Source organism: Patella vulgata, chromosome 6 (genome assembly GCF_932274485.2).
Source record: "Patella vulgata chromosome 6, xgPatVulg1.2, whole genome shotgun sequence".
Taxonomy (NCBI): domain Eukaryota; kingdom Metazoa; phylum Mollusca; class Gastropoda; family Patellidae; genus Patella; species Patella vulgata.
Window position 1 is genome coordinate 62752155 of NC_065884.2, and position 26491 is coordinate 62778645.

Below are 26491 nucleotides of genomic sequence, written 5' to 3' on the forward strand. Positions count from 1 at the left end.
TAAGTTATTGATATTGAACTGAAACGTTAAAGTTGATCATCATATGGATCTTGATTGGGCAGGACACTGTTTTCTCAGTTACATTGTGATATTTGATTTTATTTATGTGTATAAATGTATTATTGTATTTAGTAGGTCTTGTAAATGTTTGAACCAATATAATTTAGTTTGTGCTGTCATCCAATAAAATACTATTTCTTTATTTATGTTTCTGATCCTTCATACATTTTAATTTTATATTTGTAAAGACAACAGGATTATGGTATAAAATTAGAAACAGTAAAAAGATTGTATGTGAACCGAGAGGGAAAGATAAAGATGATTTTGAAGATTTGATGAAATATTTTTATAAAGCTATAGAAGAAGGTTCAGATTGTAAGTAGGACAATATAGATAATAGGAACCTCCGACTCAACAATTTAAAAAAATTTATATTCATATGCAATTAAGTGTGAATTGTTTTCATATGTTTAAGTACTAACAGCAAAACACTGGTTGACAATGCATAATGAATGAGTTATTTAATTTATTGTGGGTTTATTATGCAATTTTGATAATCAATAATTATTTTCTGTTCATTAGAAATCTCATTCTTTTAGATGAAATTTAAGATATGTGTCTTACTTTTTTGAACCAACAGGGCTATTGAAGATGGGCATACAATGTATGGTGTGTTATAAGGGAAATATTTCCCTAACAGCAGCACTACATCCTTCTAGAATAGCTTGAAGAAATTTCTTGGCATACACTCTTGTGTGAAGTGAATACGATATACATGTAATTTTTTTGATTGAATGTATCTTTAAAAATGTATTTTGATATTATAGTTGAGGACAGTGATGAGGACGGAAATTGTGAAACTACAGGAGCATTATTTTTTGCTGTTTGTCGAGGGAAGGTCAGCGAAGGATTAGATTTTGCAGATAATTTTGCTCGAGCTGTGATAAGTGTAAGTTTATCATTAAAACCAAAGTAGATGTTTATTATAGTTTGTGAAATAATGTAATTTAATCATTCCACGCCAAAGAATATTGAAGTTTTATTTTATTTACCATATCCTAATTTTGAAATTAATACTTTATATTATATTTACAATTAGGGATACCATTTTCTAATTTTAATAATAAAATCTTTATTATATTTATAGATAGGGATACCATACCATATCCTAGTTTTTATATTAGAACTTTATATTTTCAGATAGGGATACCATACCATATTCTAATTTTAATATTAAAACTTTATATTTACAGGTAGGGATACCATATCCTTACTTTAATATTAAAACTTTATTTCATATTTACAGGTAGGGATACCATATCCTAATTTTAAAGATTTACAAGTGGAATTGAAACGTAAATATAATGATCGTTATAAAAACAGTAAAGGTTTATTGTCTGGTGGAGACTGGTACGAGATTCAGGCTTTCCGTGCTTTAAATCAAGCTCTTGGTAGATGTATCAGACATAGGTCAGTAATTATTTTAATTATTTATTTTTAATTTCTCAATTAATGTACTGTGACAAGCTATAGGCACAGTCTATTTCAAACTTAATAATTGATAGGCCATGTCAATTCAACCAAGAGACGACCATCATCCCATGTAAAATCAACCTAGAGTAGACACTAAACAACCATCATTCCTTGTGAATTGAACCAAGAGTAGACACTAAACAACCATCATTCCTTGTGAATTGAACCAAGAGTAGACACTTAACAACCATCATTCCTTGTGAATTGAACCAAGAGTAGACACTAAACAACCATCATTTCTTGTGAATTGAACCAAGAGTAGACACTAAACAACCATCATTCCTTGTGAATTGAACCAAGAGTAGACACTAAACAACCATCATTCCTTGTGAATTGAACCAAGAGTAGACACTTAACAACCATCATTCCTTGTGAATTCAACCTAGAGTAGACACTTAGAAAGATTCTTTGCATGTCAAATCAAATGTGAGAAAACCATTGTTGAGGAATTTGATGAAATTCGGTATTCAGATGTATATATCTGAGTATATCATATTGTTTCTTTTAACCTAAGTTAGGATTATTAATGTTTTGTATATTTTTGATGTAATTGTTTGTTATAACCTAAGTATTAATGTTTTGTATATTTTAGATGTGATTGTTTGTTACGATTATTAATGTTTTGTATATTTTAGACGTGATTGTTTGTTAAGATTATTAATGTTTTGTATATTTTAGACATGATTTTATTTTAAGATTATTAATGTTTTGTATATTTTAGACGTGATTGGGGTAGTTTAATTCTAGTGGATGATAGATTTGTTAAAAATGGACAGAAATATTGTAAAGGTAAAGTAGATCATTTTATGGACATTTTAATTCTTGTTCTAGAGGGAAGGAAACAATTACTAACCCATAATAAACAGATAGGTCTATCTAAGTGGGTGAGAAATAAAGATTGTTATTTAAATTGTAGGTCTATCTAAGTGGGTGAGAAATAAAGATTGTTATTTAAATTGTAGGTCTATCTAAGTGGGTGAGAAATAAAGATTGTTATTTAAATTGTAGGTCTATCTAAGTGGGTGAGAAATAAAGATTGTTATTTAAATTATAGGTCTATCTAAGTGGGTGAGAAATAAAGATTGTTATTTAAATTATAGGTCTATCTAAGTGGGTGAGAAATAAAGATTGTTATTTAAATTATAGGTCTATCTAAGTGGGTGAGAAATAAAGATTGTTATTTAAATTATAGGTCTATCTAAGTGGGTGAGAAATAAAGATTGTTATTTAAATTGTAGGTCTATCTAAGTGAATGAGAAATAAAGATAGTTATTTTTATTGTAGGTTTATTGAAGTGAATGAGAAATAAGATTATTGTTATTTTAATTGTAGGTTTATCTAAATAAGATTATTGTTTTTGTTATTGTAGGTTTATCTAAGTGGGTGAGAAATAAAGTTCAAACATTTCATGATTTTACGAGTGGTATGACTAGCCTGAACAACTTCGTACAAGACAGAATTAAAAATCATGAAACTGAACAGGGGTTAGTACGATTAAAACTCATTGTCCAAGGGGGACGGCACCACACACAAACAATTACACAAGACAAGCATAGTTGATCATTTCTAATGTGTTACGCTGCAGATCTGATTGTGAATTACAGATTAGTCATTTATGATTTTGATCTCACAAACCTCAAGCTGAGGTTGAGTGGGATATTGGATTACAGATTTGTCATCTATGCAATCAGGATTTGGATCCTACAAGGAGTAGGGTCCCTGCAGAGGTTGGGTGTGATCTTGGTTTACAGATTCGTGATCTCAGAAGTGTGATTTTGATTTCACAAAGAGGACGGTCGTTGCCTAATGTCATGTGTTTTCTCTGGGTACTCTGGATTCCTCCCACTTCCATGACATGCACATCAATAATATGAAGATGTATTTTAGTCTCATAATGGTCTATTGGTGTTAAACCCTGTTACTCTTTAGTAATTACTGATCCATGTAAAGGAGGGTTGGGTAGCCGAATGGTTAGCCCATGCGCCATGTATCATAAGGTCTGTCATTGAGTCAACTGGCGTGGTTTCGATTCAACGGTTGTATGTGATAAGGAGTAGGGTCGCCTGTCCAGCCTCTTGGGTTTTTTCCGGGGCCTCCGGTTTTCTCCCACTGCTAAAGACCCCTACGCACAAAGGAATTATTGAAATAAAATTGAACCATATGTTAGTCATGAAATGACCTGGTTTGTGTTGAGTGGACTTAAGCCTCATATCTCTCTCTCTCTCTCTCTCTCTCTGTGTATCCTTGTAAAATATTTGAACCCATTTCCGATTTTTCTATCAAAAGCATTCAAACTAAATTTATAATGTCTTTACTTTTTTATTTTAGAGCAGGAACTTCTTTTATATCAAGTACCCCTACAACACCTGGTGGTCAGAAACCAGATGTATCACTTCTCAGTCCCAAAACACCTGGTACAGAATCTAAGCCTCAAATGTCATTGTATTCGTATAATCGCGACAGCGTCAGCACAACAAATGGTTCACTCACTGGACGAGAAGATAACTCGAAAATTAGTCCTGGAGTATCAAACGCAAAAAATCTCGCATCGATATTTAAGCTGAACTATACACCAGTCAAGAAAGAGTCCAAAACGCAAACTCCAATTATGATGAATTCACAAATTTTAGACCAACAGAAATCAAACCTACCTACGGTCTCCAACAAAATGATTCTTCTGAACAACCCCATTGGAAGTCAAGTTGCCCAATCCGTAACAGCAACAGGACAAGTTGTCCAGCCTGCGGTAATGACAGGACAGGCCGCTAAGTCTGGTACAAAGATTGTAAATGTCCCAAACGTAAATGGACAATTAGTGATGCTGCCGCAATCAGGGAAACAGACAATAAATGTCGCTAACATTGGCGGCAAAATGGTTGTTGAGCCGAAAGCCAATCAGACTAGTTTACTTCAAGGACCAACTGCGTTCGTTGATAAAATACAAGGCTCAGGCATGAACGTTGCAGAAACAGTGGAGGTTGTTAGCAATGGAGGGACGAACCAATCAGATTCCAATACAGGCTCGAGAAACAATCCAATTGTTATAGACAATAATTTGAAAGCCAATAATTCCTTTCGATTCTGTAAAATTCCAGAATCAAAAAAATTAGTTTTGCATTCCAAATCTGAAATTCCTGAAAATACTGCAGTCTCCAGTGCAAATATCGAATCTAAAAAATGTGAAACTTCTGTTACCCATGGCGAACCGAAAGCAGAAATATTAGGAACGCCACCGTTATTTGATTCTGAAAAAGAAATGGTTGATTCTCAAGTGGACTATAACACAGAAAATAAATCATCGTCCATCCGAAAACCCCTCTTTAAAAAAAAATCTGGGATTAACCCTGAATTGAAAAATAAGGAAAATTCAGAAAGTTTACAGGAGGAAGATCTTTTTGATTCTGAGTTAAAATCCGTCCCTGCAACAAGAAATACTCGAAGAGGCCGAGGTAGATTGTCTCTTTCTAATGTTAAAACAGACACTGAGGTAAAAAATGAAGTAAAAGTAGGAAAGAAGACAAAACCAGAGAATAAAACTGAAGTAAAAGTAGAGGAAAGTGTTTTAGAAAAAGCGAAAGTAGAACCTGAAAGTGTGGATAATTTGAGTATTAGAAGAAGTAGTAGAATGAAGAGAAGACGGTCCAGTGGTAATGTCCGTCATGCTGCAAAAAAGAAAAGTAAAGGTGTTGAGTTTTTAGAAGACACTGATGAAGATTCTCCTATTAAAAAACAGGTAAAATTATCATTTTCATCAAATCATCATATTCATCAAATTATCATATTCATCAAATTATCATATTCAACCAATGATCCATCCCATCAAATTATCATACTCATCAAATTATCATATTCATTAAATGATCCATCCCATCAAATTATCCCTCTCAAATCATCCTTTCCATCCAATCATCCTTCCCATCCAATCAACCTTCCCATTCCCATCCAATCATCCTTTCCATCCAATCATCTTTTCCATCCAATCATCATTCCCATCAAATCATTGCTCCCATCAAATCATTGCTGCATCAAATCATAATTCCCATTAAATCATCATTCTCATCAAATCGTCATGCCCATCCAAACATTATTCCCATTAAATCATTCTCATCAAATTGTCATGCTCATCAAATCATTATACATGTACATGTACCAATCAATTCATCACTACCATCAAATTCTCATTCCCATCAATTCACAAAGTGACTATATTTTATGTTACAGAAGAGTGATGATATAAAGACAGTCGATATTACTTGCTGTGGTTGTGGTCTTCATTTATTAAACAATATAACTGGTTAGTCTTGTCTATCTATTATTTACTAAACAATATAACTGGTTAGTTTCGTCTATTATTTACTAAACAATATAACTGGTTAGTCTCGTCTATTATTTACTAAACAATATAACTGGTTAGTCTATTATTCTATATATCTGGTGGCAGGCTGATTGGTCCAAGACTTGTCATATATACAAAATGAAGCGACTGGGATAATGAAGACGTGCATACTGCATACACCATTCAGTGTGCTGTGAGGGATCTCTAGTTTAGCGAGCCAATGTCTTACTTGCTGAGCCACTGTGTAGTATCAGTTTCCACCTGGCAACGTGCCACCAAAGTTACCACAGAGTACCAAAGGCACCACTATGCCACCAAAATTGCCACCCAGTACCAATAGCGCCACATGCCACCAAAGTTCCCAATGACATTACAGTCCTCACATGCCATTGAGTGCCCAGCAACATTGCCACCAGTCTCAATGTACCCCTCTAGTTCCCAGTCCAGTACCACTACAGTTACATGCCACGTCAGTCCACATCTCATCTTTCACCGTTCCTCACACTAGCCTTGTCGCACATAATTGAAATGTTTCTTATTTTTGTTAGATCATGAAAGGAGAATGCGGGTTCCACCTTTTTTTCCGATGACCGATGGCTGTAAAAACTGTGAAATTATATTTGTACCTAAATCGGAGGAGAGTGATACTTTAAAACCTTTATCTACACAGCTTGGTACAGGTAAAACACATTTCGCAGATTTATTAGCTGGTCTCCAAAAATTCCACATTCTGATTCTGTCATACATACGAATAATCCGATCTGTATCTGATCAGGCACCACAGTGTCTTAATTTTCAAGGATGATTTCCCTAGTCGAGGGCAAGGATGCAGGGCCAAGATGTAATGCATTATATTTAGAAATGAAATGAAATGGGGTTTAATGTCCTACTGTTCTGCTCCGAACTGGGCTAATGAAGACGGGCATACGCCATACAGTGTGCTATGAGGGAAATTTTACCCGGGCAGCGGTACTACAGCCTACTCTTATATCGAATTCCAACTGTTAAGGGATCATTTACGTGCACGTCAATGTGTACACGGGACCTCAGTTTTTCGTCCCATCCGAACGACTAGACAGCTGTCCTTGTCAGGCCCTCCATCCTGCATCACTGACAAGGGGGAACCATGCCGGAAAATCTGGATGAACTTTCCCGGCCAATGCAGGGATGGAACACCCGACATCTAGGCTAACGAGCTTGCGTCTTACCCACTCAGCCACCGTGACCCCCCCCATTATATGTAGAGGTATAATAATAATTCCAGGGGGACTGCACTACACACAATTACCCAAGACAAACTGACAGACAGGATACAATATACAGACACCTCAAGCAACAAACGTACATATCAGATCACATGAATGGATTCGGGGGCTAGCATCAATTGTACAAATAGGATGATAATGTTTATTTTTTTTTCCCGCCAACTGGAATATTTTATCTGCCAAAAATGTGTGATAAAAAAGACAAACATGCAACAATTTTATTTCTCAGTAGGGCCTATTATAAAACAATTACTGATATAATTACAATATGCAACAACTTAAAAAATCTTTCTTTACATAATACATTAGCCCAGTTTTGAGATAATTTACTCAGATCACATTTTTCTATTTGTTGGCTTTAGTCTATATGTACACTGTATTGCACAATTTATTTTCAGTATTTACACATTAATTCTCATCCAAGGATAGCCAGTTTTCTAACACTTTATGTTTTGCGTGTACAATAGGCCTATTGTTATTTTCAGGTACTGTAAAGGTATCAGAATCTGAATCCCTGATATAAATTTCAATCTTATTTGTAAGAGATTCTAAAAATTGTACTCGTCATTCACTTTAGAGCATTTTGGCGGCCCTAATATGAAGCAAATGGTATACCATTTTCTCGCTCGAGAATCGTCGCTATTTGACACGTACTTACTTTTCCGACCAATGGTGATAATATAATTTGAAATAAAAATATCCGATTAGGCATGCTTGCATATTTTACATACCGTATAAAGCCACAGTAAACGGAATTCAACTATCAAAATATTTAATTCTCTTTGGAAAGAACTGTCGGTCATTTTGATTGTTTCCATTTTTTTTGTTGTAAGATGAAAGGAAACATCAAATAATCACCACTTGGATTAATTATTAGGAGTAAATAATGACTTGAGATAAGTTTTACATATACTGTTGGCAAATATCAATAATCATTAATCCAAGACAATTGTTAAGTATTACTCATTGACACGATCCCGATTGATTAACATATAGTATGCCGCCACATGATTGACACTTAATGTAATGGTTAATCTATATAGGATATATACGATCAGAATTTTAAGATCTTTTGCCACCAGTTCTCAAAAAGAATCGCCAGTACCCTAAAATTTTATCGGCAAAATCAAATTTTAATCGCCACTTCCATATTTTTATCGCAAATTGCGATTTTGGCGTTGGACAGTGTGAGCCCTGGTCCAATGCACTGTACTGAAGTGATACAGGCTTCACTCAGAATGAAAAACTAATAATAAGGGACGCAACTCAAGAAAAAGGGAAGTATATTATGTAGTATATTGTTTTTATAGGCCAACAGTTGAATAGTTTATGGTGTAAAGAAGAGAAAGTCTGTGTAGAATTTTTAACGTGTATAAATTGTTATCCTGCTGGTAGTACGCAACAGACGTTTGGTTGTCAGGTAGTTTACAATGATCCACAATCATCCTATCATGTTGGTCAGGTAATTATTATAAAACTGTAAAACAGTATGTCGTTTTATTCCGAGGATATAGATTACATCAGGAATAGCCTGTAAAGTAGGTGAGAGGGGCTTGGGTAACCGAATGGATTAACGTGTTAGTCCCAAAATGACCCACTTTGTGTTCGGTGGACATTAAACCCTATTTTTCTCTCTCTTAAAGTACATATAGGCAGTGATATTTTTCTTATCTTAACATTGAGGCACCACCATTACAAATTCCAAGTGTCAATCACTCTTTACTAGATACTGTTCATTGGTGGGGGGTTGGATGGCCGATGGTTTGTGCGTGTGCGCTGTATCGTAAGATCTATCAATGAGTCAACTGGCAAGGTTTCGATTCCCCGGTTGTACGTGGCAAGGAGTAGGGTCGTCTGTGGGTTTTCTCCGGGTCCTACGGTTTCCTCCCACTGCTAAACACCTCTACACAGAAGTGAATTATTGAAATAAAATTGAACCATATTATGTTAGACCTAGTTTGTGTTGAGTGGACATTAAACTCCATTTCTCTCTCTCACTGTTCATTGCCAGGTCCTCCCCCCCTGAAACACCAACAACCAGAAACCATGCTGAGACTTTCTCGACCAGTACCTCCTGGTTGGCCAGGATCTTACTCACACAGCCACCCCTGTTCCAACACTAAGGGAAAAACACACTGGGAAATGCCAGTGTCTCACTAAGTCAGAGAGGCTCTCTTAAGGCAATGACAAAGAGCCTCAACTAGTTGTATATTAAGAAGAAATAGCCAATATACATCAATTTCTATCATTTAACTGTGTAATAGTTTTGTGTTATTTTGTATTTTTTCAGATGTGGTTATTGTCAGATAAAATCAAGCTAACGAACGATACATAAAGAAACAGTTTATTGTTTAACATTATCAATAAATAATTATTACATAAAAACATTGACCCAGCATAATGACATATTCACAGCATGGGTGTCTATACAATGTACATTTGTTTATGATGATCTTAAAGCTTTTTGTACCATTAGACCATAAGGTGCGATTGCGATTCCCAGCTTGCACTTGTACGTGACAAGGAGTAAGGTCGTTGGTCCAACCTTGTGAGTTTTATCCCCACCACTGCGAAAGGCCAAGCAAATTATTGAAAATGAAATTGAACCATAACCCAAAATTAGAGTTAGTTTGTGTCGAATGGACATTAAACCCTATTTCGCTCTGTCTCTCTCTTTGCATAAATTTTTGATAAACCCTAACATGGGCCATGTTTACTGATTAATTGAATGAAACTATTAATAAAAAGGTGCTTGTCAAAAAACACTCCTAGATCAAAATTCGAGATCTCCAAGTTCTCCATGGAAGTCAATCCAGCACCTTCAAACGCAATAATTGAGACATGTCTTGATTTTAGGCATACACGCAAGCACATAAGGCACCTGTCACAAACATTGTCAAACACAAATTCAGGTTTCGTCTCCTGAAGCAATGGCCCGAGAAATCCCTCTCTACCCATTGCTGGATTGGCATCTGATACTTGAGCTTTTGAGGAAGTGTGTCTATTCTTCCCATTCAATCAAATCTATCCCAAGTACAGCAACATGACAGCCCTTTGTTTAATCTGGGGGTCTTCCCTAAAACTTTGGACAGTGATTTAAGGTATTAAAAAATGGTGAAAGTCTTGTTCATCTCCATACAGTATTGTTTACATTGTATCAGAGTTGATAGCCTTGTTTGTCACACAATTAGTTTTTCTGAAATATTCCACTACGCACTGTTTAATTGGGCATAATAGAAAAATGCGAGTCATGACGTAACGTTATGTAAACATATTTGGTCCAATGTGGAGCTATGTTTAAAGCATAATCATATTGTTAGGCAGTTAGCTATTGGTTGTTAATTGGACTATTGACCAGTCATAATTTGGAACGAAAATTTGCTTCCATTAAAGCAGTGTTTAGTGGGATTAGCTCTTAATCAAACGAAACACGGCAGGGAATATGTGTGATAATTTCCTTTGTCCAGACTTAGTATATATATATACATGTTTTGTGATAATTTGTGTCTGACAATGTCTATAACAGTGCCTTACGTCCAAGCTTACATACATGTTTGATAGAATGTTATTAAAGCATATTGTTAAGATTTTCTCTATAAAAATTTGTTTTTCTTTATCATGTTATACATATAGTATAATTGTAAATGCCAAATATAATTAATTAGTGCTTATTAATTGATTTCATTTATGTAGATTTTTTACATAAATAAAAGGAATATACGAAAAGTGATTCTTGTCTTGTGTACAAAGCCATCAGACTGGGACTTTCTATACCTGATAGGTTTTTTTCTTTAGTTGGAAAATACTGATTAACTCCAAAAATCCCTTCAGGGGATCTTAAGCTGCCATATTCCAATTACAGAATTGATTCCTAACAATAAATAAAAGTAACACTACAAGATAGAGTTTCCGGAAAAAACAATTTCTGGTCATTTCGATATCTGTCCATACCTCTCAATTAGCAGGAACAATTATTGTTGGGAGCTCGGAGAGGTCAGACATTCCCATGTGGGTCATACACCGTAAAGCTTGGGGGGGGGGGGGGTAGGTTTCCATATTCCAGTATTCTCTATACACAAATTTTCTATATGGAAATAAACAACACTGGAGAGGTCAGATATTCCCATGTGGGTATACGCCCTAAGGCTTGAGGTAGGTTTCCATACGGAAATAAACACCACCATTATTATTGAATCCAAACTGGCTAACAGAAGATATTGTTTATCATGATTTAAACTGGACTTGACCTCAGAATACTATCACGATATTTTAAAATTTTTCAACTTCTGTGCCTGATACTTTAGCCTTCTGTTAGATTAATGTCTTGGTTCATCATCTGTTAGATGGTGGTGATGATATTAATGTCTTGGTTCATCATCTGTTAGATGGTGGTGATGATATTAATGTCTTGGTTCATCATCTGTTAGATGGTGGTGATGATATTAATGTCCTGGATCATCATCTAATTCTTCATCAGGAGCACACTAAAATAACCAGAATAACTCCATTATATCATGGGTGGTATCATTATCATAGAGAAATATTCTATTTGTATTGGGTTGAAGATTTCAGAATCTGTTTACCGACTCAAGTATGCAACAGCTGAATAGATTACATGATTCAAAAGTAACAATGTCTCTGTCACATCTTTTGGAACATAATAATGATGCTTCTAATTGAGGTAGAATGGGCAAACTTGGGTGTAATAATTAACTTATTGTAATTGAGCCGAAAATAGACCGATTTATGATATCCATAGGCCAGTTCATTGTTTTATCAATCGACTTTTTCAAACATCAAGTGTCTGAAGCCCACTAAAAACAGCCATTACCTTGACTAGTACGTTCAATAATGGGCATTTTTTGCACAGTTTAAACAGAGTGATAAGCAATTTGATAGGTGATAATCGTTAATACAGAACATGGTTTAATATTTGTGAAAACAGCTATTGTCACATTTTTTATGATTTGAAAGTCTAGTGGTGCTCTGAAAAACTCAAAAGGTAGAGGTACTTACGTAAAACTCTACGAAGCAAACTTGATTATCTTCATTTTTAATCATATATTGAAGCGAGAGGAAACCACGATTATCAGTTCGTATTGAAATACGTGTTGATAGACCTAAAGCTTTCACAGTTGGCTTTAATAAGGAGATTTTATATCTGTAAGAAATAATGAATGAATGGAGTTTAACATCCTATTCTGCACCAGCCAGGCTAATGAAGACGGAAATTCACCATACAGTGTGCTATCAGAGGAAAGTGGGGGTTGGGTGACCGAATGGTCAACGCGTGTGCGTTGGATCATAAGGTCTGCCATTGAATCAAGTGGCATGGTTTCGATTCCCCGCTTGTACGTGACAAGGAGTAGGGTCACCTATCTAACCAGGGGATTTCTCCGGGTCCTGGTTTCCTCCCACTGCTAAATACCCCTACGCACAAGCCCAGACAGAAATTGAATTCCAACTTTCTAGGGTTCTTTAAATTGGACCTAGGGTTTTTTTTTATGTCCCATCCAAACAACTAGACACAGTTTCTTGTCAGGCTCTTCAAATTGCACCACTTACAGAGAAACAATGGGGAAAATCCAGAGAAACTTTCTCACCAACCGGAATCGAACCCCAGACCTAATGATTTAAGTGAGCCAACACCTTGCTCCAATACAACATATATATGATACACAGACACACTCCTACAAGCCTTAAACATATAGAATAGCAAAGGTAAAACAACATACAAGGTTGTATTTCATGTCCCATCCTAACAACTAGACACTTTTCAATCCCAGACAGACACAATATCAATAAGAAGATGACCTACCTGTTTGTTTGTGTTTTTGTACATTGAAATGATTCAACCATATCAGATTCTTTAGAAAAATCAGACTGAAAAATAACAAAATGTAATCCTTCCCTCATTTTATTCTCATGTAAAAACATTCAAATATATATATAAATATCATGAATATTCATGTTAACAGTAGAACATTCTACAAGATTTCTTATCACACTAATATCCAACCTCATGGGTTTTCTCTTAGTCCTTCGGTTTCCTCCCACTACGCAAAAGCAAATTATTGATATAAAATTGAACTAATTACACTAATAAGGTTCATGGGAAGTCAGAAAGTCAAGTCTGGGAATCTATCAATTTTCAAATTTGGATTCCCCTCATAGATGGCACAGGACATGCGCCTAATGGAGTGTACCCAAAAAATTGAGTTTACAGCTAGTTACAGAAACCTTGACAGTTTTCATATCAAGAAAATAGTAGACAGCCCAGTGAGTGCATGGCGTATAACTGTCTTCATTAGCGTGGTTGGTGTAGCAAGACATAAACCCCATTTAATATTATTTCAAACCTAAATAGCCAATATATGCCCCTTATTTGTCCTCTGTATTGTGAGGATTTAAAATTCACCCCAACCCTAACCCCAGTAACCCTATATAAAAATACCTGTGTGCTGCCTGAATTACCAAAAGTCGAGAGTTGAAAATACGGGGCATCTGGAGACATTAATATCTGTAATATTTCACTGGTCATATCTAATTCACTAAATACTTCTTTTAAACATTCTGACTAAAATATAAATAAACATTTTGAACAATTTTAATTAATCAGTTTTTTCATGTTGTAGCATTGAAACCTTTCAATAGGTGGGCCTTTGTCATAGGCATAGGGGGCCAATTTCTGTTGGTGGGGTTAAGGCTATTTGTTCGAAAATTTTCCTTGTCATCTGAATTTTCAGAATAAATCAATCATTAACAAAAACGCATCTTCTACAAAGCTGTGAGGGTTGTTTACTTTAAATTAATTACCCAATAATATGAATTTACAATATATTAAGTAAAAAACAATTTAATGTTCCCCATTCTTTGATGTTTGAGTGCGAAAAACGGAAATACATTGCCTGAAAAATGGACGGTTCACCGAATCTGGTGGGTGCTGCATGGCCTTTGTATTGTGGCACTTATCAGCAAAAGTAGAAGAATGTTTTGCACCTAATCCTTCTACTATAGCTACAGGAAATTACAAATGGAACTTGTTTTGTTTTTTTCACAAGCCAAATAAAATCTGTATAATTCTAACCTTCATTATGATTTTATTGATTACATTTGTGCTACAGAAATCAAAGTCCAGCACCTCATCTGGTTCTAAAGTTTTAATACTACAATCAGTTACAACACTGTCTTCTTCTAATCTGTAAACATGGAAAAGGTGATTTTCAGATTTTGAGATTATAACTACATGTATACATTTGATTTTGAATTAGAACTCACCATTCTTCTTACAAAACTTTTTAAGAATCTAAATCGGATGAAAAGTTTTGTCATTCACAAGATTATAGAAAGTAAAACAACTTGAGAAATATAAACACAAATTAACTAAACATGCATTATGCAAGAGCTAAATCTGATTATTGCAAGTCTTAATTTAGGCTTCAGATGTTATAGAAATTATAAATTAGATCTTTATTTAAACAACAAGACCAAAATCAACTCTGTAGACCCACGGATGGCTCGGCTACAGCTCAGATTTAAATAGGATTTCACTAATTGATTAAATCAAATAAGGGTTAACCTGATGAAAATACGTCAGTTAGATCGAGGCTAAATGATAGAGTGTACTTAGCGAGGCCGCTGTAAAGCGTTTCCGTATGCCACTGAAAACTTTACTTGATAATCGAGATATGTAGGTGGAGTTAACGCCTGTCAATCAAACGTTCAGCGAAGGTGAAGACACATTTCGCTACCATTTCTAGGCAAATATTACAACGATGATAACTATGTTCAGAATAAAGTAATTTGACTGATTTTTTCAATATATTCTTCTTTCATCATCTACTTTTGAACTGTTATAGCAAGAATGGCCAACTCTCTATAAAAATCTCCCATAATGTATCTTTAAGTTTGAGAATGCTTTGTGTAACATAATACATAAACTCGTTTTATTAGAAATATACTTTAATGCTGGATAACATATTTACAGGTACATATGGTAAAATCTATCTGGCTCTTGTCCCTAGGTCTGCGATGACCTTATTTCCGGGGTCCAAGGGCAGACCCCTTGCCTCATGGTCTGAGGATAAGTTCTCTACGTCTCTCTCTGCCCTCGTCTTCTCTTGTTTTCCAAACTAGGCTTATTTATATCGGCTATGGTATGCCATAGTTAATACCATTAGTAATCAGAACAATGAGACTTAATTATTAAGATTCACACATCCTATCTCTAGACAATATGTGTTAATGCTTGTTACCTAAATCTTATATCATAATATACTTGTCGGCTAAACATTGTTTGAACAACCCATCACATCTTACATAATACTATGTCATCAATCCCCACACATACAAATTAAATCTAACATGTACATGTACAACAAATAGTGCAATTGCTTACATTGAATGTAAAATAAACCATTATCAAAATACCCAACAGTATTTTGTAACATTTGTGAACTCGGGGTCAGATCCTGTATTCAATCTTGGTGTTAGCCGAGAATGTTCATCAGGATTTTCCAGCGTTGTTCCCCCTCATCAGTGGTGCAGGATGAAGGGCCTGGCAAGGGACAACTTATACTCATTCAGATGGGATGGAAAATCAAGTTCCTGTGTACATGTAAAAGAACCCTTGACAGTTGGAATTTAAAATAAAAGTAGTGTCGCTGTTCGGACCAAACTTAACTCATAGCACACTGTGACTGTATGGGGTATGGCGGAGCAGAACAGTAAGATGCTAAACTCCATTTTAATTTGTATTTCATGACTACCTGGGGTTTAGAATGAAACGTGATAAAGTATAAAATTACGTACATGAGTAATAATGGCTGACCGTAACCAGCATAACACATCTTTAAACTAGTAGTGACACCTGGTACACTACTGTTACCAAATATAGTCAAACATTCCTGTAAAAATAAAACAACATTTTATATAATCAATAGATAGTGGTAAAATAACAGATTTAAACAATATATAAAAAATGTTTTCCAGCAAATACTTTAAAAGAAATGAAATGGGGCGTCAACCTCGTGGGTTTTCTCCGGGCCCTCAAGTTCCCTCCCACTGCTAAAGACCCCTACACTCAAGCGAATTGTTGAAATAAAATTGAACCATGTGTTGGTCCCAAAATGACCTAGTTTGTGTCGAGTGGAGTGGACGTTAAACTCCATTTCTCTCTCTCTCTTAAACTATTGGTATGTATTATCTCCCTAAGAAAGATCTTCTGGGAAGATTTAGATCTTTAAATATAATGGTACAATAGGAAGTTGTTGAAAGTGTTAAAACTTACCAATAAAACCGTAAGATTTATCTTAAAGATGGTCTGTTCTTCCTTGATGGTAAATTCATGAAAAATGGCTTCCTGTATAAAGGCATTGGCTTGAACACACTTAGCATCTTCTGTTGTGACCTTTAACCCCATCGGACTGGCAAAAATTGTAGCTGTCTGTAAAGATCATTTAAGTTTAGGAAGTGAAGACAGACAAAATAATTTTATGCTGAGAACTTTGGTTTTTGACCATAAAGCACAAGAAATTTAAAATATATTTGAAAATTGGTATAATGTAAAAAAACTGTCATGTTCATTGAAAGAGAGAGAGAGAGAAATGGGGTTTAACGTCCACTCGACACAAACTAGGTCATTTCGGGACTAACATATTGTTCAATCCTTTTTCAATAATTCGCTTGCGCGTAGGGGTCTTTAGCAGTGGGAGGAAACCGAAGAACCCGGAGAAAACGCACGAGGTTGGACAGGCGACCCTACTCCTTGTCACGTACAACCGGGGATTCGAAACCACGCCAGTTGACTCAATGACAGACTTAATGATACAGCGCACACGTGCTAACCACTAAGCCATCCAACCCCCCTGTTCGTTGAAAACATCTGAGGTGAACAAAATACATCATAATTGGACCGACTGACAAGATTTTAAAGTGAGAACCCTGGTATGACGGTCCTCATATTGTTTATTTTTATAAATTATTCAAATTACCAGTATCTAGTTTCTTTCTGTCTATATATTTTCTTTTTTTCATTTTGAGTGAAGCCTCTAGCAGATGCTTACGGCTGGCTCCTGGATCCATTCACTTGAATTTATATTTGAAATTGTTGTTGATATTTTGCGATGCCTGTGCAGTTCGTCTTGTCGACAGGTTTGTCTTATTGGTTTTGTGAATATGCAATTGGAATCATGCGGTTTTTCGCATTTTATTAGTGTGCACTGCTGTCCAAACTAGGTCATTTCGGGACTAACACATGGTTCAATTTTATTTCAAGAATTCGCATGTGCGTAGGGGTCTTTAGCAGTGGGAGGAAACCGGAGGACCTGGAGAAAACCCACGAGGTTGGACAGGCGACCCTACTCCTTGTCACGTACAACCGGGGAATCGAAACCCCGCCAGTTGACTCAATGACAGACCGTATGATACCACGTGCGCGTGCTAACCATTTGGCCACCCAACCCCCCCACACTGGTTGAGAATCATTGCTCTAGACCAAAAGACTTAGCCATCTCAACATTCTTGCACCTGGTAATATGTAAAACATCTATTTAATTAAGATTGCACGAATAACATCACTTAAAATACAAAAAAAACCCTCAATCATTGTTTTCTTCTGACTTGAGTCAAGACCGAGTGGCTTTCATCATGGACCTTATAGTTATAATTTTATAAGGTCCATGCTTTCATTCATTACACTTCTTTATTTATTTATTTTATTCAGACAGATATTTCTTTTGACACATGATATTTATACTTACATCTTTAAAATGAATGGCTTTGAGTATTGTTGAAACATGTCTGGCGTTGTCTAATTTAGCGACCATTAAATACTGGCTGTCATTATCAGCTTGTTGTGTCGACAAACTCATTTTTACACCTTATTTCAACTCTCTCAACGAGTAAGTTCACTTTTTGCCGCCATGTTAGGATTTTTAGATCAATTGTAACTTTATTAATAAAAGTTTACCAAAGGGAAATAATCCTCAAAGAATAGCAGACGATTTTGCATGCAATGGCCTGTTCAAACGAAATGAGGCGTGAAAATTAGGCCAATTCCTAATAAGTAATACATTCTCCGTGGTGACTAAATATAAATATAGCAGACTTATGTGGGTCCCGGTTTTCTATACGGTACGGTAAGTTGAAAAATAATGTTATTACTAATTGCGACAAAGCAGGTAACAGTAAGAAAAGAAAAGACAAAAAAAAAAAAAAAAATGAAAAACTAATTAAAAGTTCTTAATTGATTAATTTTTTAATTACATTTTTTAAATTTGTCTTCTAAAACAGCAGAAATTCTGTGGTGCCCCCCTCTCGTGATACCCTTTTTTGCATAATGATTAGACTTGACTGATCATTGGGATTGGCAGGGTAAAAGAGGCTGATGCCTAGAGTCCGGGCTCCGAAGGGGTCCGGCGATTTGGTGACAATTGAAGACCCATTTTTGCCAAAACCCGTGACGGAGGGCCTGACAAGGACAGCTGTCTAGTCGTTCAGATGGGACGAAAAACAGAGGTCTCGTGTATACATTGAGTGCGCATAAAAGATCAATTGGCAGTTGGAATTCGATATTATAAGAGTAGGTCATAGTGCCGCTGCCCGGACAAAATTTTCCCCCATAGCACTCTAGGCTATATGATGTATGCCCGTCTTCATTAGCCCAGTAGGACGTTAAACCCCATTTAATTTCATTTCCAAAACCCGTGAAACAAAGTGGCCTTTTTTTATATGAGTTTTTTTTATTTAATTAGTAGGTAGGAGGATTAAAAGGGGCATCATCAGTCAGAAAAAATTGATATCAATGATTCAACGCTGGGTGGGTTGGCAGCGGGAAGTTGACATTAGAAATATTTCCATATCCCGAAACCCGAAATAGTATTTCTGGTTGACAGGTAGCGGTCTTGTTAATTGTCCAATATTTCCGCCGGGCCCTGGTTTCTTAACCATCCGGCTCGCGCGACAACAAGAATTGCGAACTGATGTCATCGGACCCGGACTGGACCGTGTGTGCCAATGTGCCAATGTCACTTGTGGCCCCCTGGCAGTGACCCCCCTTCCCACTGGCCCATCTCTACGATAGGTTTTTCTGGGTGAAATAAACTGTTGATGGTTAAGAAAATTTGGGACCCTATAGACCATTTTGACGAGGATTTTTTTAGGGGCTCTTTTTTTTAGACAAGTGACCTTTTGTTTGGTCATCCCCTTTCAGAGCCTAATAGTTAGTGGGTCCCCTGCTGGCCCTGGCATATGGGCCTATAACAGTTTTCGCCTTCAGTGCTGCGATCATCTTTCCAGCAGCCAATGATGTAGGATAACGAATGTAATAGGTATACCTTCTAGGGCTATGACATCGCATTGACCGTGACTATATGTTTCACCATTTTAGTTTGTTTTGTTTAGGTTCTGATATCTTTTTTTTTTAACTAGGGCTCTGCTTGGAATCAAATAAGTGGGTCTAAGGTTGTCTTTTATTCACCGTAGTGGGGATATACTCCACAGACCACCATTTCAGGTTGAAATTTCAAAACATTTCAAGGGAGTAAACCCCTGGACCCCTCAACCGCGGGAAGAGCCCCCCCCCCCCCCATCTTGTCACTGGAGCCCGGCAGCTAGGGACCGGCGACCTCATGATCCATCACTGTTAATGGTTATGCCTAATCAAGCCCTCTGCACTTGGTCAGAGGAAGCGTCTGTTTGGAGACCGTTCCGAGGCGACATTAATAACTGTATATAGGCTACATCTGCAACGTTTTGCATAAAATAATAGGAGTGAAAAACTCACAAACAGATTAATGTTCATGTAGGCTACATGTAATTATTTACGTGAGACTTAATGCTGTTTTTTCTTTGGGGTAAGAAATTCAACAATTTAAATCCAACAAATGATACGTTTAATATAGGCTACTACAGAGAGATTAGTTCTTAAAATAACTTTGTGCAATTAAATTGAAGAATAGCCTACGGCAGGCATATTTACTTATGGTTTGTATTCTGGACACATTGATGGTGTAATCTTGTGAAAAAAAAGAAAAATATTCTTAATTGAATGTCCATTTTCAACATTTAATAAATTCAGATCCACAAAAGGTTTTTAGAATTATAGATAGGCTATTATGTTGATGCTGAATGTTTTAGCTTATTTATCCTCTCTGGGTAAACAGTGAACAGGATGTATGTATCTTATGTGATTTATAAAACAAAAATTAGTTTGCAATGAATGAAATGGATAACGTCTAGTCTACCGGGATATAATGAAGACGGGCATATGCCATACAATGTACTATAGGGAGATTTTGCCCGAACAGCGATTGAATTTACGCGCACACCAATATGTACACGGGACTCCGGTTTTCGCTCTTTTCGAGCGGATAGACGCCGCTCTATGTCAGACCATTTGCTCCTTTCCTCGGGCATGCAAGGGGAAACCACGATAGAAAATCCCAAGGAACTTTCTCGTCAGCAGCGGGATCGAACCCGCGGCCTCATAGTTAGCTGGCCACCGCCTTACTCACTGGACCACACATGCATGAAATATCACCCTCGGGGGAAGCGAACGCTACATCAGTTGTTTGGGTTTACTGCTAGCTTATGACCTTTCATATGAGTTTTTGGACACGTAACCTAATTTATATTCGTAATACCCAAGACTTTATTCAATCTGATTAAAATACAGATCTATATTTCGTTTCGTTTTTTTTATATACTTTCGATGGCCTTACACTACATGAAGATCTGACCAGTTGTATTGTAAGGTCGCGTCAGGGGTCGTACAAGCGGATTTAACCCTATGACGTCATCCATTGATTAATCAACCAACGTTGACGTTTCTAGTGGTTTACCCACAGTTTCGTGCATCGCACGCCAAAAAGTCGCCGTAACAAATGGTTTCATTGGCTAATCCCTCACGCTATCCAGAACGCAGGTTATATAAAAACTCTTCTAGATCCTAGTGTAGTACAGACAAATAAAACGATATTCCGAACTATAAAAAACGAAACGAAATAGGATCTGTGTTTTAATCAGATTGGACTTTATTGATTGCACCCGAACCACTAGAAGCTATACCTTAAGTCTACTGGAAAGGGGAAACCTCCCTGGATAATTCCGATAAAATCTTTCGGCCAAACCAGATTTCTTAGTTAATCAGCCATAATCAGTCAATACTCGCTGAGACTCCGCCCCTCCAAACAAGCGGGTGTGGATATTAAATCTCTCGGAAATTTCTTGTGCCCTATCTCTGGGTCCCATCCCTATAACGGTTTCAGCTCACCCATAACAAGCTGTGAAGGGAAAAAAGAGAGAGAGAGAAATGGGGTTTAACGTCCACTCGACACAGACTAGGACATTTCGGGACTAGAAAGGATAAAAGACTAACACCATTTCATATTAATTTTAATCACAGTTTAAAAGATAATTCAAAAAATATAAAAGAGTCATGCTTGACTGCTTAACCAATGAAGTTTTTAAAAAATATAAACATTTCAGTACATAGTTGTAGGAGTTGCAGTAGCTGGGGGTTTGACAGCTGCGTCCACATTAGTGATATCGCAGATACTATAAATATATGAGTATTAATCCAGTTTTAGGGTAAAGGGATGGTATCTTTATCTGGTGTTTATAAGAAAATAAAGGTTATAAACCGGGAAGAAAGGAAAACTTGCAGAAGTTGACACAGAACTAAAAGTTAGCACGCTCGTCTCAAAATGACCATAATGGTTCTTTTTTTTGGCATTACAAATTCTTTCCTCGTAATACAAACAGGGCTTATCCGGTTCAGTCTAAATATTAAGGCCACTTGCAGATTTCGTCAAGGTCAAGGGATGTAAACAGTGCTAGCGCTAACCCTAATCCACAATAACCCTGGACGAAATCTGCAGGTAGCCTTTACATTTAGATCTGATCGGGCCAATCCTTTGAACTCAATGCCGAGGGTATCCCTTATTCAAAGCGCAACATCTTGAATCTACAGTATATAGACAATGACAAATAAACTAAACAAATGATAAAATATGGACTAATAATAGATATAAACAAATAATAAATATAAACAAATAATAAATATAGTCAAATATAGACAATGCCTTGACTACGTAAAAGTTTGAAGAACATAATTGCGTTCCAGCTTTAGCGGCAGGTGTTATCACAATGTCCGATAAAAACACTTCTTTATTTTGTCATAGATATATAGGCCTATACCTTCGCAGTCATAGGCACAACAATATGCGCATCACAGATTTTAGAACCAGCTTCTAGTTCAAAGTTGAAAAAGTCACCTTTTTTTAAGTTCACGAATGAATGAGATTAGATACAAATAACAATATTTAAAAGTTGCACACACCAACTGTGCTTAAATTGTACCTAATCGCAATTTGTCGAGTTTAAGTTGTCACTAAATATAGATTAATCTTTCGGTTGCATGGAATGATATTGACGTCTGGTTGTTGTAGATCAGTAGAGAAGTCGTTTACACCCAGCCTGATTTCATCCTCTTGAGTAACTTGTATCACTGATCGACCTGCAATAAATACAATATTATCAAAACGTAACTTAAACATACATTATGCAAGAGCTAAATCTGCCTATAGCAGGTCTTTCTTTAGGCCTGAAATGTTATCTAAATTCTAAATAATCAACTCACGATGAGATATTTACTGGATTAGGAACCGATTTGCTGCCAACTTTTATTCATGATTAAATCATGAAATGGATAATCGAGACTATGTTTTTTTTATATCGTACCGACTTTAGTAATGATGATAGAGGCTAGGCCGAAAATCCAATCGCTAAATTCTCGGTTCAGAGTGGATCAATTTGACTGAAATTTTCAGCAAATTCCCTTTACATTATTTAGTTCTGAACTATTATAGTGAGAACTGTCAGCTATTTATCTAATCTCCGATAATGTATCTTTACCGAAACTTGAACTGGATGTGTCACATGCCATTTTTGTTTTCATGGTTAAGTATCAATTGTCAGGAAGGGATAGTGGTGTAGCTGGGCAGGGTTGGTACAAGGTACAGTTGTGAAGGCACAAACTTTTCTTCGAGCCTATCTTCCCCATGCTACTAAAACTCGCATGAAAATCATTGGCGAGCGGTCGAAAAAATTCAAGGGGGCATAAAAACACTAAACCTATGACACAAATCGGGTATCAACACAAACTATAGTAATTGTTATCCATAATAGTGTTTTATTTGGTCATGGAATCGTATACTGTGTGTTTCGGTGATAATTAGTAATAGGTAGCCTGATACCAGAACACTAAAGTTATAATCACCGATGGAAAGAATATGTCAATATGATGATATAAACAAGCCAGCTCCTTATTGAAGTCCGATTTAAAATAGAAACGTCTTTGATGTTTGGTTACCGTGTAGGGGCCTCCTCAAGACAAAAATGGAAAAGGAAAACTTGATGGCCACAAACTAATTCCTCCCCGTGAACACAGTACTTTCAACGCTGACCAATATAACCTACTTAGGTGGCTGACATTAATTCCAAACAACCAATCAATCCTGTAGTCCACGGAGCCGCGGTAGGTCGTCGCGGGATATACAAACTCGACCTTCCCGAAAAAAATTTAAAAATTGAACAGCCGCAGATGCATGTTTCTACTATTCTACCCCATGAGTCAAGCAACTTCAAAATTATCCAATGGTTTCGCAACCCAATCCCCACTCCATGCCGACCTGAATTCCAATCATTCAATTAGACTGTTGGAGCTGCATTCACAAATAATAACCAATGCCCGAAAAATGTCTGGCTCGTATACGCCTATATCCGAGCACACCATTGCGTAATATATTGATAACAAGGCTCGGGGCTAACGCCCTCCTGTGGTATCAGTATGTTAACTAATACCTCGTTCTCGACATTTAATTCCCAATGGTGTAGGGCGGACAAAAGTTCCCACATAGTATGGCGCATGTCCAATCCGATTAAAACACAGATCCTATTTCGTTTCGTTTTTTAGATTTATAAGTTTAGTTTTACTTATCTTTACTACACTAGGATCTGGAAGAGTCGTTATATAACTCGCGTTCTAGTTGACGTGAGTGATTAGCCAATGCAACGGTTTGTTGCAGCGAGTTATTGGCGTGCGATGCACGGACCTGTGGGTATCCTACAAGAGACATCAACGTTGATTGGCTAATCAAATGCCTGACATCATAGGGTCAAAAGCCGCTCGTATGACCCCTGACACGGCCTCAGATCTTCAGGCAGAAGAGGCTATCGAAAGTATGAAAAAACGAAATGAATTATAGATCTGTATTTCATTCAGATTGGCGCACGTCCGTCTTCATCAGCCCAGTCGGTGCAGAACAATAGGAATTTAAACCCCATTTCATTTCATTTCTCGACCTTTAAACTGTACAATGGATGCAATAATCACTTTGTGTGGGGTTAGCTTAACTTAGGCCGTGAAACATTAGATATTTCCGAACTTTAATGTTTACCAACTTACCTTGACTGAGTAATAGGAATATAATTTCCAAATAAGGGATTCCAACTTTTGATAAGCCATTTTGCAACCAAATCACTGTCATACGCGGAATCTTTGTGGGAATTTCTCTTAGTCTCGTGAGATAATTGATTGTATATTTTCTTTAGTAAGACTGATGAATTTGTTAATCTATGAATTAGAGGCGAGTTCCAATCATTCGTGGCCTCTCGTTGGTACCCTGACGATCTTTTGAAATATCCGGTGTCAACCATACCCACACAATTGGCGTAACTGTTCCACTCTCCCTCGATTCGTTTAAAAAGATCAAAATTAGCATTTTCTAAAATTCCCAATAATCTGTTCACATCTCGACCTGGAATAGAAATAAAAAATAATTAATAGAAGTTTAATCACAGGAAAACATTTAAGTATGGGCAGTGGCAAGTAATTTGGGCGAAAGTAAGTGCTTGCAGCTGCGGAGCTCATTTGGAACATCGATGACGAGTCCTCAGGTTTACACGCAACCACGGTCTGTTTTAGTAAAATGGCTATACTTTTATTTCTAATTAACCGCGATAGTCGCCAGTAAGCCAGTACGACCACATAGTACGACCAAAACAAAACATAAACCCGTACCGATATCGTAAAGCTGCCTATAATTTTGGCTAGATTTGATCTATTTGATTATTATTGGACAATACAAACTATTCATTGTTTAAGATCTGAATGCAAGTCAAATTCAAAAACAAATTTTCGAAAAGAGATCGACTTTTGGGATTAGACGGCTGAAAAAAATCATTGAATCGTATTAGAATTGGTTCGTCGTTATTTCTATTTTTCAGACAATATCTGATACAAGAGTTAAATCTGCCTATTGCAGGTCTTTCTTTAGGCCTGAAATGCTATATAAATTATTAACAAAACAAGACCATAATCAACTCTCCGTGGCATCGGATACTCCAGATTTTAACTAGATTAGAACGGTTCGCCATTTAAAAATTTAATTTTAAAATGGGAAAGCGAGGCTAAGTCTCGAATATAACCACAATGCACACATCTTGTCAAAAATACGAACAGTGATAAATTGGCTAAGAATGAAGTAATTTGAATGAAATTTTCAATATTTTCATTTTACATCATCTATTTTTTGAACTATTATTGCAAAAATGGTCAGCTCTTTATCTAAATCTTAGATAATGTATCTTTAACATATTAAGAAAATATAATAATATATTAACGGTAGATGATCTCCTGGCTTGGATTAACTGTAACAATATTGTAGTTTACATGGACTGACGACCAAGTACTTCAAATAATGAAAATTCCTTTTAAAAAGTGTACATTGTTGTAGAATTGAGTGGGATTATATAGAAACAGGGCATATAATTCAGTCTGTAGATAATTTACTATACTATAGTATAGTTGGTTAAAGAAGAGTCATTTCCCACATGTACTCCTACAGATTACACTATAAGATACTATATAGGAAAACAATTAAATGTTTAGATTCTTTAGAGCGGCTTTAGAATTGGAGTTCATTATACTTCCGTTTTCTAAAGAACCCATCTGTCTCCACAAGTCAGTTGTGTAATAATATACAGTCGTCCAAGATATTGTGTAAAAAAAATGTATTTTGTTCTATTTGACAGACGAGCATACTGTAGGTTTTTTGTGTTGAATTTAGATGTGTATATGTATGAATATCACTTCGTGATGGATGTTATTGTTTGATCTGTGAAATTGAGAAGGCATTAAAGGGCATCTTCTTTGATTGGCATTTATTAATTGAACATATTTACACAAGGTAAAATTTTATGGATACACAATTACCGAGTTTAATACTTAGCGACGTTTCGACGTGGATACTATCGACTTTATCAAGCGAATGATAAAGACGAGAGTATCCTCGTC

At 36.3% G+C, this 26491-nt stretch overlaps 1 protein-coding gene across 1 annotated transcript; it reads right to left on the reverse strand.

Moving 5' to 3' along the window:
* Positions 1 to 9470: 9470 nt before the first annotated feature.
* Positions 9471 to 18057, reverse strand: LOC126825647 (cell cycle checkpoint protein RAD1). The gene is made up of 8 exons (XM_050555393.2): positions 17895 to 18057; positions 16424 to 16579; positions 15946 to 16040; positions 14222 to 14333; positions 13589 to 13711; positions 12953 to 13017; positions 12151 to 12295; positions 9471 to 11618 (listed from the first exon to the last, which is right to left on the reverse strand). Exons 1-8 carry the CDS (start codon positions 18003 to 18005, stop codon positions 11577 to 11579), a joined length of 849 nt encoding a protein of 282 aa, XP_050411350.1. The 5' UTR covers positions 18006 to 18057; the 3' UTR covers positions 9471 to 11576.
* Positions 18058 to 26491: the final 8434 nt, after the last annotated feature.